Source organism: Littorina saxatilis, linkage group LG3, assembly GCF_037325665.1.
Source record: "Littorina saxatilis isolate snail1 linkage group LG3, US_GU_Lsax_2.0, whole genome shotgun sequence".
Classification (NCBI taxonomy): Eukaryota; Metazoa; Mollusca; class Gastropoda; order Littorinimorpha; family Littorinidae; genus Littorina; species Littorina saxatilis.
This window is the reverse complement of record NC_090247.1, coordinates 64,365,339-64,380,053: the sequence shown is the minus strand read 5'-3', so window position 1 is coordinate 64,380,053 and position 14,715 is coordinate 64,365,339. Positions and strand designations below refer to the sequence as shown.

Genomic DNA, 14,715 nt, shown 5'->3' with positions numbered 1-14,715 from the left:
TCAAATTTCAGTATCATCCATCCTCTTTTAGACTGGCGTTTAGATCAATTACAACTATTATGGACCCAGTATCAAGGAAGCGTTGGTGGGAACACAAAGGGAAGGTGTTAGTGAGAATGCCTGATCATTTTGAGGTCGCTTCTCCATCAAATGAAAGTTTAAAATGGGAAGACAACATGCGGAACTGGCCGCCGGTGACCTATGTCAAAATCGTCAATTACCTAATTTTTTCTGAGGGCTGCGAGGGCTCTATCTCTCTCTCTCCTCCCCCCATCTCTCTCTTCGTCCCTCCCACCCTCTCTCTCTGCGTCCCTCCCCCTCTCTCTCTCTCTCCGTCCCTCCCCTCTCTCTTTCTCCGTCACTCCCCCTCTCTCTCTCTCTCCGTCCCTCCCCCTCTCTCTCTCTCTCTCTCCGTCCCTCCCCCTCTCTCTTTCTCCGTCCCTCCCCCTCTCTCTTTCTCCGTCCCTCCTTCTCTCTCTCTCTCTCTATCTCCCTCTCTCTCTCCCCCCCTCTCTCTCTCTCTCTCTCTCTCTCTCTCTCTCTATATCTATATATATATACGACTAGTGTCTGTGTGTCTGTCTGTGTATCTGTGTGTCTGTGTGTCTGTGCGCGATGCACGGCCAAAGTTCTCGATGGATCTGCTTCAAATTTGGTGGGCATATTCAAGTAGACCCGGGACACGACACAACCTGGTCGATATTTCAACACGTGCTCTCAGCGCGCAGCGCGGAACCGATTTTGGTTCCACCTCAGCTATTTTGGTTCCACCTCAGCTTACCCGGGCCCCCATACCGACACACCATAGCCGCTACACCACATCACAACGCCAAAGTTCTCGGTGGATCTTTTTCAAATTTGGACACCGTATTCAGCTACACCCCGGACACAATATCATCGATGAGATATTTCAACACGTGCTCTCAGCGCGCAGCGCTGAACTCATTTTCGTTTTTGTGTTCATTTCACCATTATAAGTAACTCTTCCTTATCTTCTCCAGTGTTTGGCGTTTATCTCCCTTCCTTCGTGTGGCTTTCCCGTTCAGTTGTAAGTTACTATTATTTTTAGAATGTCACTGCGCTGTCCACTGCGCTGTCCACAACGCTTCCCTTGCACCCGTAAGTTGTTCTTACTGTCAAAGTGAAAAGGTCGAATCAATTTATAGCCACGCGAAAAATACACTCTCACCTATCTCTATATATTTATAGATACAGATATGCATATATATATACGGCTTCTCTGTGTGTGTGTGTGTTTGTGTGTGTGTGTGGGCAAAAACCTATGTATTATAGAGTTCTGTTTGTGATGGGGTCTAGCGGCTTTTGTCTGTCTGTATGTTCTGGCATGTGAGAAGCCACAGCAGATGATATAGGGCTAAGAAATAAGCTCAAAAATTCTCAATCCCGTTTGACAGGACTTCGCCTTTCAAAGGTGATTGTGGTGAACCGCCACGCTGTCTGTCTCTGTCGCGCCGTTCACCCCAAATTCCCGTTTCTGAGGTACTATTTTTAGAATGTCACTGCGCTGTCCAGAACGCTTCCCTTGCACCCGTAAGTTGTTCTTACTGTCAAAGTGAAAAGGTCGAATCAATTTATAGCCACGCAAAAAATACACTCTCACCTATCTCTATATATTTATAGATATAGATATACATATATATATATACGGCTTCTCTGTGTGTGTGTTTGTGTGTGTGTGTGGGGGAAAAAACCTGTTGATTGTAGAGTTCTGTTTGTGATGGGGTCTAGCGGCTTTCGTCTGTCTGTATGTTCTGGCATTTGAGAAGCCACAACAGATAATATAGGGCTAAGAAATAAGCTCTAAAATGCTCAATCCCGTTTGACAGGACTTCGCTTGCAGAGGTGATTGTGATGAACCGCCACGCTGTCTGTCTCTGTCTCGCGATTCACCCCGGCGAAGCCGGGTATTCCTCTAGTCGTTTATATATATATATATCGCTCTCTCTCCGTCCTTCCCTGTCTCTCTCTCTCTATATATATATATATCTCTCTCTCCGTCCCTCCCCCTCTCTCTTTCTCCGTCCCTCCTTCTCTCTCTCTATCTCTCTCCGTCCCTCCCCCTCTCTCCGTCCCTCCCCCTTTCTCTTTCTCCGTCCCCCCCTCTCTCGTTCTCTCTCTCTAGTCTCCGTCCCTTCCCCCCTCTCTCTCTCCGTCCCTCCCCCTCTCTCTTTCTCCGTCCCTCCCCCTCTCTCCGTCCCTCCCCCTCTCTTCGTCCCTCCCCCTCTCTCTCCGTCCCTCCCCCTCTCTCTTTCTCCGTCCCTCCCCCTCTCTCTTTCTCCGTCCCTCCCCTCTCTCTTTCTCCGTCCCTCCCCCCCTCTCTCTCTCCGTCCCTTCCCCTCTCTCTTTCTCCGTCCCTCCCCCTCTCTCTCTCTCCGTCCCTCCCCCTCTCTCTCTCCGTCCCTCCCCCTCTCTCTCTCCGTCCCTCCCCCTCTCTCTCTCCGTCCCTCCCCCTCTCTCTCTCCGTCCCTCCCCCCCCCCCCTCTCTCTCTCTCTCCGTCCCTCCCCCCTCTTTCTTCGTCCCTCCCCCTCTCTCTCCGTCCCTCCCCCTCTCTCTTTCTTCGTCCCTCCCCCTCTCTCTCCGTCCCCCCCCCCTCTCTCTCTCCGTCCCTCCCCCCTCTCTCTCTCCGTCCCTCCCCCCTCTCTCTCTCCGTCCCTCCCCCCCTCTCCCTCTCCGTCCCTCCCCCTCTCTCCGTCCCTCCCCCTCTCTCCGTCCCTCCCCCTCTCTTCGTCCCTCCCCCTCTCTCTCCGTCCCTCCCCCTCTCTCTTTCTCCGTCCCTCCCCCTCTCTCTCCGTCCCTCCCCTCTCTCTTTCTCCGTCCCTCCCCCCCTCTCTCTCTCCGTCCCTCCCCCTCTCTCTTTCTCCGTCCCTCTCCCTCTCTCTCTCCGTCCCTCCCCTCTCTCTTTCTCCGTCCCTCCCCCCCTCTCTCTCTCCGTCCCTCCCCCTCTCTCTTTCTCCGTCCCTCCCCCCCTCTCTCTCTCTCTCCGTCCCTCCCCCCCTCTTTCTTCGTCCCTCCCCCTCTCTCTCCGTCCCTCCCCCTCTCTCTTTCTTCGTCCCTCCCCCTCTCTCTCCGTCCCCCCCCCCCTCTCTCTCTCCGTCCCTCCCCCCTCTCTCTCTCCGTCCCTCCCCCCTCTCTCTCTCCGTCCCTCCCCCCCTCTCTCTCTCCGTCCCTCCCCCTCTCTCTCTCCGTCCCTCCCCCCTCTCTCTCTCCGTCCCTCCCCCCTCTCTCTCTCCGTCCCTACCCCCTCTCTCTCTCCGTCCCTCCCCCTCTCTCCGTCCCTCCCCTCTCTCTCTCCGTCCCTCCCCCCTCTCTCTCTCCGTCCCGCCCCCTCTCTCTCCGTCCCTCCCCCCCTCTCTCTCTCCGTCCCTCCCCCCCTCTCTCTCTCCGTCCCTCCCCCCCCTCTCTCTCTCCGTCCCTCCCCCCTCTCTCTCTCCGTCCCGCCCCCTCTCTCTCCGTCCCTTCCCCCCCTCTCTCTCCGTCCCTCCCCCCCCTCTCTCTTCGTCCCTCCCCCCTCTCTCTCCGTCCCTCCCCCCTCTCTCTTTCCCCATCCCTCCCCCTCTCTCTTTCTCCGTCCCTCTCCCTCTCTCTTTCTCCGTCCCTCCCCCCCTCTCTCTCTCCGTCCCTCCCCCTGTTTTCATGTCTGTTTTGTATTCATGTTAGTTAGCAATGACAGATTGTAAGACTAGGCAACGTCTAAAATCTCCATCCTTCTGTAATAAAGTTTAATCAATCAATCAATTAATCCGTCCCTCCCATCTCGAGTCACCAAGTTCAGTCAAAACCATTGCCAAAAGGCCATGAACGGAAGTAACTTTCCTCAACCTCGCGTTCGATTCAAGATGGCGGCGCCCATGCGTTTTGAGCCATGCTCGCAGAAAACCGTGAATACTCGTAGCATCGTCAGTCCACCGCTCATGGCAAAGGCAGTGAAATTGACAAGAAGGGCGGGGTAGTAGTTGCGCTAAGAAGGATAGCACGCTTTTCTGTACCTCTCTTTGTTTTAACTTTCTGAGCGTGTTTTTAATCCAAACATATCATTTCTATATGTTTTTGGAACCGACAAGGAATAAGATGAAAGTGTTTTTAAATTGATTTCGACAATTTAATTTTGATAATAATTTTTATATATTTAATTTTCAGAGCTTGTTTTTAATCCAAATATAACATATTTATATGTTTTTGGAATGAGAATATGATGGAGAATAAGATGAACGTAAATTTGGATCGTTTTATAATTTTTTTTTTTTTTTTTTTACAATTTTCAGATTTTTAATGACCAAAGTCATTAATTAATTTTTAAGCCACCAAGCTGAAATGCAATACCGAAGTACGGGCTTCGTCGAAGATTACTTGACCAAAATTTCAACCAATTTGGTTGAAAAATGAGGGCGTGACAGTGCCGCCTCAACTTTCACAAAAAGCCGGATATGACGTCATCAAAGAAATTTATTAAAAAAATGAAAAAAACGTATGGGGATTTCATACCCAGGAACTCTCATGTCAAATTTCATAAAGATCGGTCCAGTAGTTTAGTCTGAATCGCTCTACACACACACACAGACAGACAGACACACACACACACGCACATACACCACGACCCTCGTCTCGATTCCCCCCTCTACGTTAAAACATTTAGTCAAAACTTGACTAAATGTAAAAAGACACAAACAAGTGCATACAGTCTGTATATGTACACACAATTTCTTTGCTAGTCGAGATTGGAAGAAAACAAACACACACACAATAAAACACCACAAAACAAAACACAAGTGCAAGCAATAACACAGACAACTGCATGAACACACACAAACACACACACACGCACACACACACATACACACACAGACACAGACACACACACACACAACAAACAAACAATCTAGAAAGACTGAGAAGAGTGCATTTTGCCCGCACAGTGCAATATCACTTCTGCTCACACGACACTGGCTCCGCGAAGCATTGTTTTGCATTGTCATGGACATACATTAAACCAAGCCGATCGACTGTGATTTATGAAGCGAAACCCTTTATAGCTGTACAGCTTAAAGATACCATCTCTCCAGTGTAAACCTTCTCTCTAGTGAAAACGTTAACCATCTATCTTGTGTAAGCCAGCGAGTTTTCTTATGTGTTTTTAGGGTAACCGGAAACACTGATTCTATTGATTCATGTTTTGGGGGTCTTATCTCATGTAAAAGTCTGGACAGGTCCGTGATGGTTTACATATACAGAACGGAGCTTGCATTGCTTAAATGTCCTTGTTAAATACGAAGAGGACAACACATACAGGTTTTTTCACTTCAGTTTTGATTATGTTATTACCCTGCAGTGTTCTCCAGGGAGGAAATGGATTACCATGAGCCGGCAGTCGAATGTTAAAATCGTTTTCGATACATGCCTGTTAGTTTAAGTGTAGTGTAGTATAGTATGGCGTAGCGTAGTGTAGTGTCATGTAGTGTATAGTAAATTGTAGCGTAATGTAGTGTAGTGCATGTTGTGTAGTGTAATGTAGTGTAGTGCTGTGTAGTGTAATGTAGTGTAGTGTTGTGTAGTGTAATGTCGTGTTGTGTCATGTTGTGTAGTGTTGTGTAGTGTAATGTTGTGTAGTGTTGTGTAGCGTAATGAAGTGTAGAGTAGATTATGTATTAGATGTGAGATTAAACAGTTTGCCAGGTGGAGCAGAAAGGGGGGAAGAGAGGAGGTTGAACCGTAGGGAAGAGACCGGAGGTTGGAAGCTAAACGCCCCGCTGGTTCCTATGGTTCGTGAGATTAGTTATGCAGTGTGCCCAACCATGCGACAAATTCGTTAATAGAATACGTTTTGCCTGAGCGAACATTATACTAGTAAAACGCCGACTGTGCGGAACTTCACACAAACAGTAGTGTACGTGGTGTCTCCCAACAACGGTCCTTTTCTATGGAAAACCTCGCACGCACGCGTAGAAAAGAAATAATCTTTGAGCAATGGGCCAGAACCGGTTAAGGACAAATGGATCCATTGTGCCAGCAAAGTCTGTGACGTGCGATCTTAGGGGCTCCGCTCACATATGTAACTTCAGCAGGACCGACGACCCACTGCAGATTATCCCAGCCCGCTACACGTTGCATGAAAGGAAAACAGGCCAAGTACTCGTCATAATCGCTATCGCGGCATAAATAACAATTATGCAGTGCGTCGTCTGTGCCGCTGAAACGGCGCAGGTATATTCTGCCCATCATTGGTTGAAGATGTCACGTGTTATTCTTAATTCAGTCATGGGGAGTGAGGAAGAGAGTAGGGTCGGTTGTGTTCCACTATGACCTTAGCGTATTTAAGACGCAACCTGCTGTTCAGCACTGAAGGAATATTATTTTGTTTGTTTGTTTATTTGTTGCTTAACGTCCAGCCGACTACGCAGAGCCATATCAGGACGAGGAAGGGGGGGATGAAGGGGGCCACTTGTCAAGCGATTCCTGTTTACAAATGCACTAACCCATTACTTGGTTTAAACAAGTTTATTCAATACATTCCATTGGTACTATTACCGCATACATGAAATAAGGAACATGGAGCACAACAAGCTAGGCTTATAAGCGTACTCTTAAAAGCAAATGAAATTTGGCGGACGATTTTAATATAACAAATTTGAAATAATGTCAAAATAATAATGGTAAATTATGGTAGACAAACATGTAACAATAAAAGGAAAAAAAAACCAAAAGAAAAAAAAACCAATACTAAACTAACAACAGTACTCACACGCGCTCGCACACTCACTCGCACACACACGCATACAATGACTTCCACATGGTTGAAAATAGAATACTACCAGAACAAGGAAATGTAAACAGTACTGCACATGGTCGTTTCGAACATGGATGAGATGAATGCATTCATTATTCAAAACGTTTGCTTAATAAGATAAACCTGAATAACTGGTCAAATATCAATGCATTTTCGCTGTCTGACTTGTCTCTATTGCCATACAGAAAATCATCAGCGGTTAGCAAATCATAGTTGGGCAGTGTTGACAAGGTGACTTCACGTATTTGAAGAGATAAGGGGCAATGAAAAATATAGTGCTCCGCATTTTCAACACGATAACCACAAGTGCATGACGGGTCGGGAATTAAATGTCTGTCAAATAGATCACTATTTAGATTGCTGATCCTCAATCTCAGTCTGCAATGGATAATTTCTGATTTTCGATCAGATGTGTATCTATACGAGGGAACAACAGAATCATCAGAACTAATACGTTTTTTAAATAACCCAATAGAATCAAGTTGTTTTACAGTATCTGGAAGCTCATTCCACAGGGAAGTCGAAGACAGAAAAAATGACTTTTTATACAATTCAGTTCGAGAGTGGGGAGTCTGTCTGTCAAGTGGTCTTCGTCTATGGTAAGGGTTCACAGAAGCAACGAGAGGAGGCAGACGTTCTAGTAAGTATGGTGGCACGCGTGCATTAACTAATTTGAAATACAAAATCAATTTGTGTCTTTTTCGCCTCTCCTTCAGTGTTGTAAATCCTGATTCATCGTACAATTTTTGGTGACTCGTGCCACGAACTGCACCTATAATGGTTCTTATGGCATCAAGATGCAAGTTTTCTAATAAAGTAGCTAATCTGTCAGAACAGTTATCCCAAATGACGTCAGAAAAATCAAAATGGGGAATAATAAAAGATTTATACATAAGTTCAAGTGCCTTTCGGCTAAGGCGATACTTATAGGACCGAAAACATGAGAGAAGAACACGTACTTTAGATATAATTGACTGAACATGTGATTCCCATTTGCAGTCGCTCTGAATCAGTACACCAAGATGTTTGTGAACGTGGTTTTCTCTCAGAATTGTTCCATCAAATACAAGAGGAAGGGTTTCAGGCATTCTATTTCCAGAAAAGGTCATCAAATCTGTTTTTAAATTATTGAAATTAACTTTCCATTTTTCCGCCCAGTGTGCAATTTTGGCTAAGTCTGCATTTAAGATCTGTGTCCGCGTGTTTGCATCATTTAGAGATAAATACAAACTGGTATCATCAGCAAAAAGTTTAATGACAGATTCGATATTAATGACAATATCGTTAATGTACACAAGGAACAACAAGGGCCCCAGAACAGAACCTTGGGGAACACCTGAACAAACACGTCTGTATGTCGATTTCCTGCCTTGGATAACAACGGCTTGTAACCTGCCTGTCAAATAATCTTCAAACCATTTTAATAAAACACCTCTTATGCCTATAGCATATAATTTATGCAACAAACCCTTGTGCCACACTCTGTCGAAGGCTTTTGATATATCACAGAAAACAGCCTGAGTCGTCAACTGCTTATCTAAGGATTGACAAAAATCGTCATACATACTCAACAACTGGAAACTAGTTGAATCACCAGGAATAAACCCTGACTGAGAAACCGTTAATAAATCATTCTCTGTGAGATATCGAAAAACATGGGCTTGAACACATTTTTCCAATACTTTTCCAATGCAACTGAGTAATGAAATCGGACGATAGTTACTGCAGTGTTCTTTTTCACCTTTCTTATAAATGGGATTCACATGAGCTACTTTCCAAATTTTCGGAAACTTTCCCTCAGCCAACGATCTCTTACCCATTACTTGTGTCCCAGCAGGCTTTAGTAAAACTAAATTAATACCTACTGGAAGATTACCAGTTTCCAGTATGTTAAAATAGGCTTAACCTATCTACTGCTGGACTTACATCAGAACACTAACAGATTAAACTATACATGAATCACGAGACAAGCGGCAAGAGAAGAGATTTTTGGAAAAAATACAGGTGAATGAGCAAGAAGGCAGAAAAAAGAAAAGAATTCATGAAGAAAAAGAGAGCATGACAGGAAAGAGGAACCAAAAATCTACCTAACAGCAAACTAGAAAGCTCCTGCGGTTCCAAAGACAGGAGGGGCCTTTAATTTCATAACCGCAGTGCCCCACTGCGGGAGAACGAATATATAACAAGTCTCATAAAGTAAAGAGTGTTTGTATTCTTCGACTGGCCACAGCGTCGTTATGAAATCTTAAGTGCGCATTCCTTCTGTAAAACGTCTTAGAAATCATCACTTATCATTTAGAATCATACAAAAGTTTACAATCATGATGCTTTCACACACACACACACACACACACACACACACACACACACACACACACACACACACACACACACACACACACACACACACACACACTCACTCACCTCCGTTTCAATTTCCAGTTCAAGGCAATACATTCAGTAAATTGTTGACTGGGTGCAAGACAACAATGACAACATTCTCTCTCTCTCTCTCTCTCTCTCTCTCTCTCTCTCTCTATCTCTCTCTCTCTCTATCTCTCTCTCTCTCTCTCTCTCTCTCTCTCTCTCTCTCTCTCTCTCTCTCTCTCTCTCACTCTCTCATTTAAAATGTAGCTAAAAGCCGGATGCAGTTGATTAATCATAATGCACTTTCTCTAAATCGAAAATGCAAAAAAAATACAACAACAACAAATACAAATGGAGGTTTTGTTTGTAGGGTACATTGCCTAAGTGTATGAGAGGGATCACCACGAGGAGAAATCAATCCCAGTAAAAAGATCATAATCTATGAAACGAATTGAATTAAACAAATCAGAAATATGATTGTAATCAACAAAGGGTCTACTGATCTATATCATCTATGAGCTCAGAGTCATTATCGTTTCCATGGGTGGCTGTCCTAAGTTAAGTTTCAATCTGTGGGGGGAGGGGGAGGGGGAGGGGGAGGGGGTGATTACACAACGTTAAGGAGCTCAGAAAGTGGCCTTAATCTTACATTCGAATACAAAAAATCAAACGCACGTAAAAGAAAAACAGAAGACAATCAAGTACAAAATAAGCAAACCGATACAAAAAATGTGGAGTCTCGTACGTGATCAACATCCAAATGGTTAACAAAAATCTATAAAAAAATATATAAAAAAAAATTTAAAAAAATCAGCTTTATATTTCATTTGCGTTTTCTTCTGGTGTAACTGTTATTTCAACACCGTCCTCTTCCTGCTTCTTGCAACATAGAAAACCACGATTTCTGCAACAACAACAAATCTCACATCACCAACAACAACAAATCTCACATTAGCAACAACAAAATGTTTACATAGCATTGTGCAAGCGAGACAAGAGGAAAGATTCAATCATGTTCGGAAATAACTCCGTTGGTTTAAACAAGTTTATTCAATAAAAATTCCATTGGTACTATTACCGCATACATGAAATAAGGAACATGGAGCACAACAAGCTAGGCTTATAAGCGTACTCTTAAAAGCAAATGAAATTTGGCGGACGATTTTAATATAACAAATTTGAAATAATGTCAAAATAATAATGGTAAATTATGGTAGACAAACATGTAACAATAAAAGGAAAAAAAACAAAAGAAAAAAAAACCAATGCTAAACTAACAACAGTACTCACACGCGCTCGCACACTCACTCGCACACACACGCATACAATGACTTCCACATGGTTGAAAATAGAATACTACCAGAACAAGGAAATGTAAACAGTACTGCACATGGTCGTTTCCGTTGGGTATAATAATTATATGAGCTGTGAAAGAGTGAATACCCTTGCTCCTTGTCTACGTGTTTCAGACACACCCCTCGCTAGTAATTGCCCTGTGGATTATTCGTCTCACTAAAAGCAAGGGTATTCACTCTTTCACAACCCACACAAACCCGACAGAGTTATTTCCGGACACTGTCTATTGTGACTTTGCTCTTTTCTCGCTTCCACAAAGCTATGTAAACATGTTGTTGTTGCTTATAGTTATTTCAAAAATTCGGCTATTAGGACAGACATAACGAAGACTGCTAGAGAAGTTAGTACACAACGAAGAGAAGAGTTATTCCTTGCCGCAAGTTGTTACATACTCTGACATGTATTAATTTACAACGCTAACTTAAGCAGCAGTAACACAATATTTGGGTCCATTTTTGTTATTATTGTCTAAACAGGACCTGTTTAGAAATACATTCCTGAGTGATCTATCACACACACAACACTAACATATATTGTTCACCTTTGAACACACTTTCTGTAACCAGTTTGGAACACAAACCGACACTGATGGGTTAACCATGTGCTACTTTTGCTTGTAGAACTATGTGCTACACTATATCAAAACAGGTTACAGAAAGTGTGTACAATAGTGGAACACATCAGTTTAGAGTGTCAATGGTTATGATAAACAACCCCGAGATACCAAGGTGAAGAACTCTTACATTTTGGAGTGTTCCAAATCCTCGATTGTCTCTGGCAGCCTGGTATGCAGAGTCTCCGGTAACCATAGTGAAAAGAGCCCCACTACCAGAGCCGGCGACCCCATCACCACCAGGGGGAGCGCGTCACGGAATCTCCCACCGACCAGCAGACCCTGAAACAAGCATTAAGTTAAAGTCGGCCCTTAATTGAGTCCGAAGTCGACTTCGCGAAGTCTTTTTACCAAAAACTCAGTGCTAAAGCTTTCTGACGCCAGCTTCGCGAAGTATACTTCGCGTGGTCGACTTCGCCCAGTAAAGGACAGGCTTTAGGAAACACAACAATCATGGATGTCACACTCACTGACTGCCATGATACGTATGACATACGTGCTTATGTCGTCAACAAGATTTAGCACTATGACACAGGGGCACAACTGTTTGTATTTTGCTGTATTGCTTTTCCTGAAGACAATTTTCTCAGTGTTTGCTTTATATACTTATGTGCATATCTGTGTTACTTATAGGGACTAGGTGGAAACAAACTACACACACCACATCTTGTTAAACTGTTACTCTGCCTGACGCTCAAATTGCACAGTGTCATGCAAAACTGAGTACAGTGGTGCCTGAGTAGTTTCGTAAAATGCCTTTTGGGTATGTATCAACAATTTCCATTATCGTGATTTCTGATTTTCATGCTTCTTTGTTGGATTCCAGTTGTGTAGATGTATACACCTGAAAACCCAGCCACACATACCTTGACCGGACAAAGTCGACTTACCACATCTGCCAGGTAAGGCGAGAGAATACTGCCGAAGCGAGAGAAGGTCACGCCGACCGCCATGGCAGAAGAGCGTACAACTGTGGGAAACAGCTCGGCGCCATACACATAAATAGTCGCAAAAGCGATGCACACCGCAAAGCGTCCAGTCATGCCCAATGCCACCACTATCCAATCTGTAAACAAATGAAAATTATAACTTGTACAAATTCACCTTGCTCAGTGTTTGAAAAGGGCGCGTAATAATTAAAAGCTTTCGCTTGAGTTCGTGTCCCTCTTGTTTCTCGTTTTATTATTATATCACGTTTAATTGAATAAAAACCTTGTTTAAACCATCATCATCATCATCATCATCATCATCATAATCATCATCATCATCATCGTCATCATCATCATAATCATCGTCATCATCATCATCGTGATCATCATCATCATCATCATCATCATCGTCATCATCATCGTCATCATCATCATCATCGTCATCGTCATCATTATCACCACCACCAAAACCACTCTAACCAAAAGCCACAGGGCCTCACCAGGTGCGCCCAACACGACGGGCAGGATGGAGAGTGTACAGGCAGCTCCCGCCAGCAGCATGCTCCCGGTGAACAGCAGCTTTCTCCCCAGTCGGTCCAGCAACACCAGGGTCACCACGTAAGCCAGCGTCTCCGTGGCAGCGCCGATGGCAAAGTTAGAGAAGAGGTCGCCGCTCAGGTTGGTGATGTTGAGTGTCAGGCCGTAGTACACCACTACGATGACAAACCTGCCAAAATGTGAACATCATAAAATGAAATTCCAGCCACACTACATCTCGAGAAAACAGTTCTGCTCACAATCTCAGATCTGGAAAGGCTCGTAAGACCATCCCCCTCCAATCGAACAAATACTGGATCTGAAAATGAAAGACATAGGTACATAGGTGTGCACAGTGGACTTTTTTTAAATGGAGCATTTTCGTACAAGACGCTGGTGACTTTCTTTAAATAAATGTTTTCGTTACAAAATCCAGCCCACCCCAGCAAACAGTCAGGGTACTGATTTTGGTACGTGACCAAGTGGAGGGGTGGTCTTATTCCATGAGATGGTGATCCGAACTGTTTTCCCGAGAAGGAGTGTGGCTTTAAGTATACGCTGAGAATGGAAGTCACTGTTTCACTTCAGAGCCACTTAATAAAATACCCTCGCAGAAGCCAGGAGAATCATCGGCAAAGTTCGAACATGTATTTGTTGTCCATGAAAAGTCCAAAACAGATGATACTGCCAACGTTAAAACATCGAGAATTAAAAAAACAAAAACCCAACAAAAACAAGAAAGGAGAAGTTATTGAACTTGTAATGATCCAGAAAACAACACATTTACAAGAACCTTGAACAATCGATGTTTGAATTAGGCCATCAAGACACACAATAGACAAAATAACAATGATGAAAAGATGGACTAATTGATTCAGTTGTTGGGTTTGCTCTTTCAAAGAAACCACCCTCTAGTTTCACTCTGAAGTCTACTTCAAGAAGCTATCGCACTACATTTTCGGTAATAAGTCTTCGAGAAGTCTTCGCAAAGGCAACTTAAGGCTCAATAAAAGACAGCCTTGACCACCATAAAGCCTAGGTCCCACTATAACAAATTTTGATGGCGAAATACAACGACTTGGGATTCGTTGAGAAAAAATCGCCGAGGTCGTTGTGGTTCGCATTACTTTGTTCTTGTTCGGTCGATTTTTAGTAATCATTCGTGGCAAACATCGTTGTAACTCGTTGTGGTTCACCAAAATATTTGTGATAGTGGGACCTAGGCTTAACTGACATGTTGCTGAGGACGATGACGACGCGCACGATGAGTTCCTTAGACTTGAGAGCGTGGCGGAAGCTGAGGTGATCCTTGGTGTCCAGCAGGTCTTTGGAGTCGTCCACGTTTGGCATGACGGTCTTGTTGGACTTGGCGATCCTCTCCAAGATCTTCATAGCCTCTTCCTCTCGCCCGCGCGACGCCAGCCAGCGTGGGGATTCTGGAATCACCCTGAAAACACATGTCAAGGATAGTGGAATTTTCGATAATTAATGACGTACGATATCGATTGACACAAAACTTAGACTAAGTCTCTTTTTGATCCTGTTTTTGAAGTAAAATCTCTGACGTCAAAAGCCAAACACAAATCGAAAGACGTCATAACGTAAGTAATGACGTCAAGTAAAAATTATGTCACCTCTTCTAAATGTCTCCACTGGAAGTGTACAAGAATTTCCAGAACGAAGGTTGTCTCGATGACTTCAGCAGTACAAAATCAATCATAAGGTCAGCGTCAGGCTGTGCATGTATCGGTATCGTACATTATTAAGTGAACTGAAGAGCAGACTTGTAAGTATTTTAATTATTTGTTGTGCTCCATGTGACGGCAAACGTTTTCTTGGCAAATTCTTTCCCTGAATACACCCTACTTACTACTAGATGAGGAATGACAAAAATTGCCTTGACCATTTACGTTATAATCTTTGATAGAACAGATGAGAAAAACTGTTATGTACATTGTTCCGCGTTAGTCATCTTGATCATTAGCCGATATTTGTCGTTAATCACCTTGACTATCCAGCTACCCCCCCCCCCCCCCCCCCAGGCGTACCCCTATTTGACTTACCACCAGTAGGCAAGAAGCACTATGCTGGGAACGGACACAGCAATCTC

The 14,715-nt window shown here is 44.1% G+C and overlaps 1 protein-coding gene across 1 annotated transcript in view; it reads right to left on the bottom strand.

Annotated features, from left to right (window-relative positions):
• Window positions 1–9,955: 9,955 nt before the first annotated feature.
• Window positions 9,956–14,715, bottom strand: part of LOC138962923 (organic cation transporter protein-like) — a 75,044-nt gene continuing 70,284 nt past the window's right edge. Inside the window, exons 6-11 of the mRNA XM_070334881.1 lie at window positions 14,669–14,715; window positions 13,840–14,052; window positions 12,569–12,795; window positions 12,030–12,205; window positions 11,270–11,421; window positions 9,956–10,074 (exon numbers count right to left, since the gene is read on the bottom strand). The exon at window positions 14,669–14,715 is cut by the window's right edge and continues 122 nt beyond it. Coding sequence (XP_070190982.1) covers window positions 9,987–10,074; window positions 11,270–11,421; window positions 12,030–12,205; window positions 12,569–12,795; window positions 13,840–14,052; window positions 14,669–14,715 — 903 coding nt within the window. The 3' untranslated portion in view covers window positions 9,956–9,986. The remainder of the gene's footprint in view (window positions 10,075–11,269; window positions 11,422–12,029; window positions 12,206–12,568; window positions 12,796–13,839; window positions 14,053–14,668) is intronic.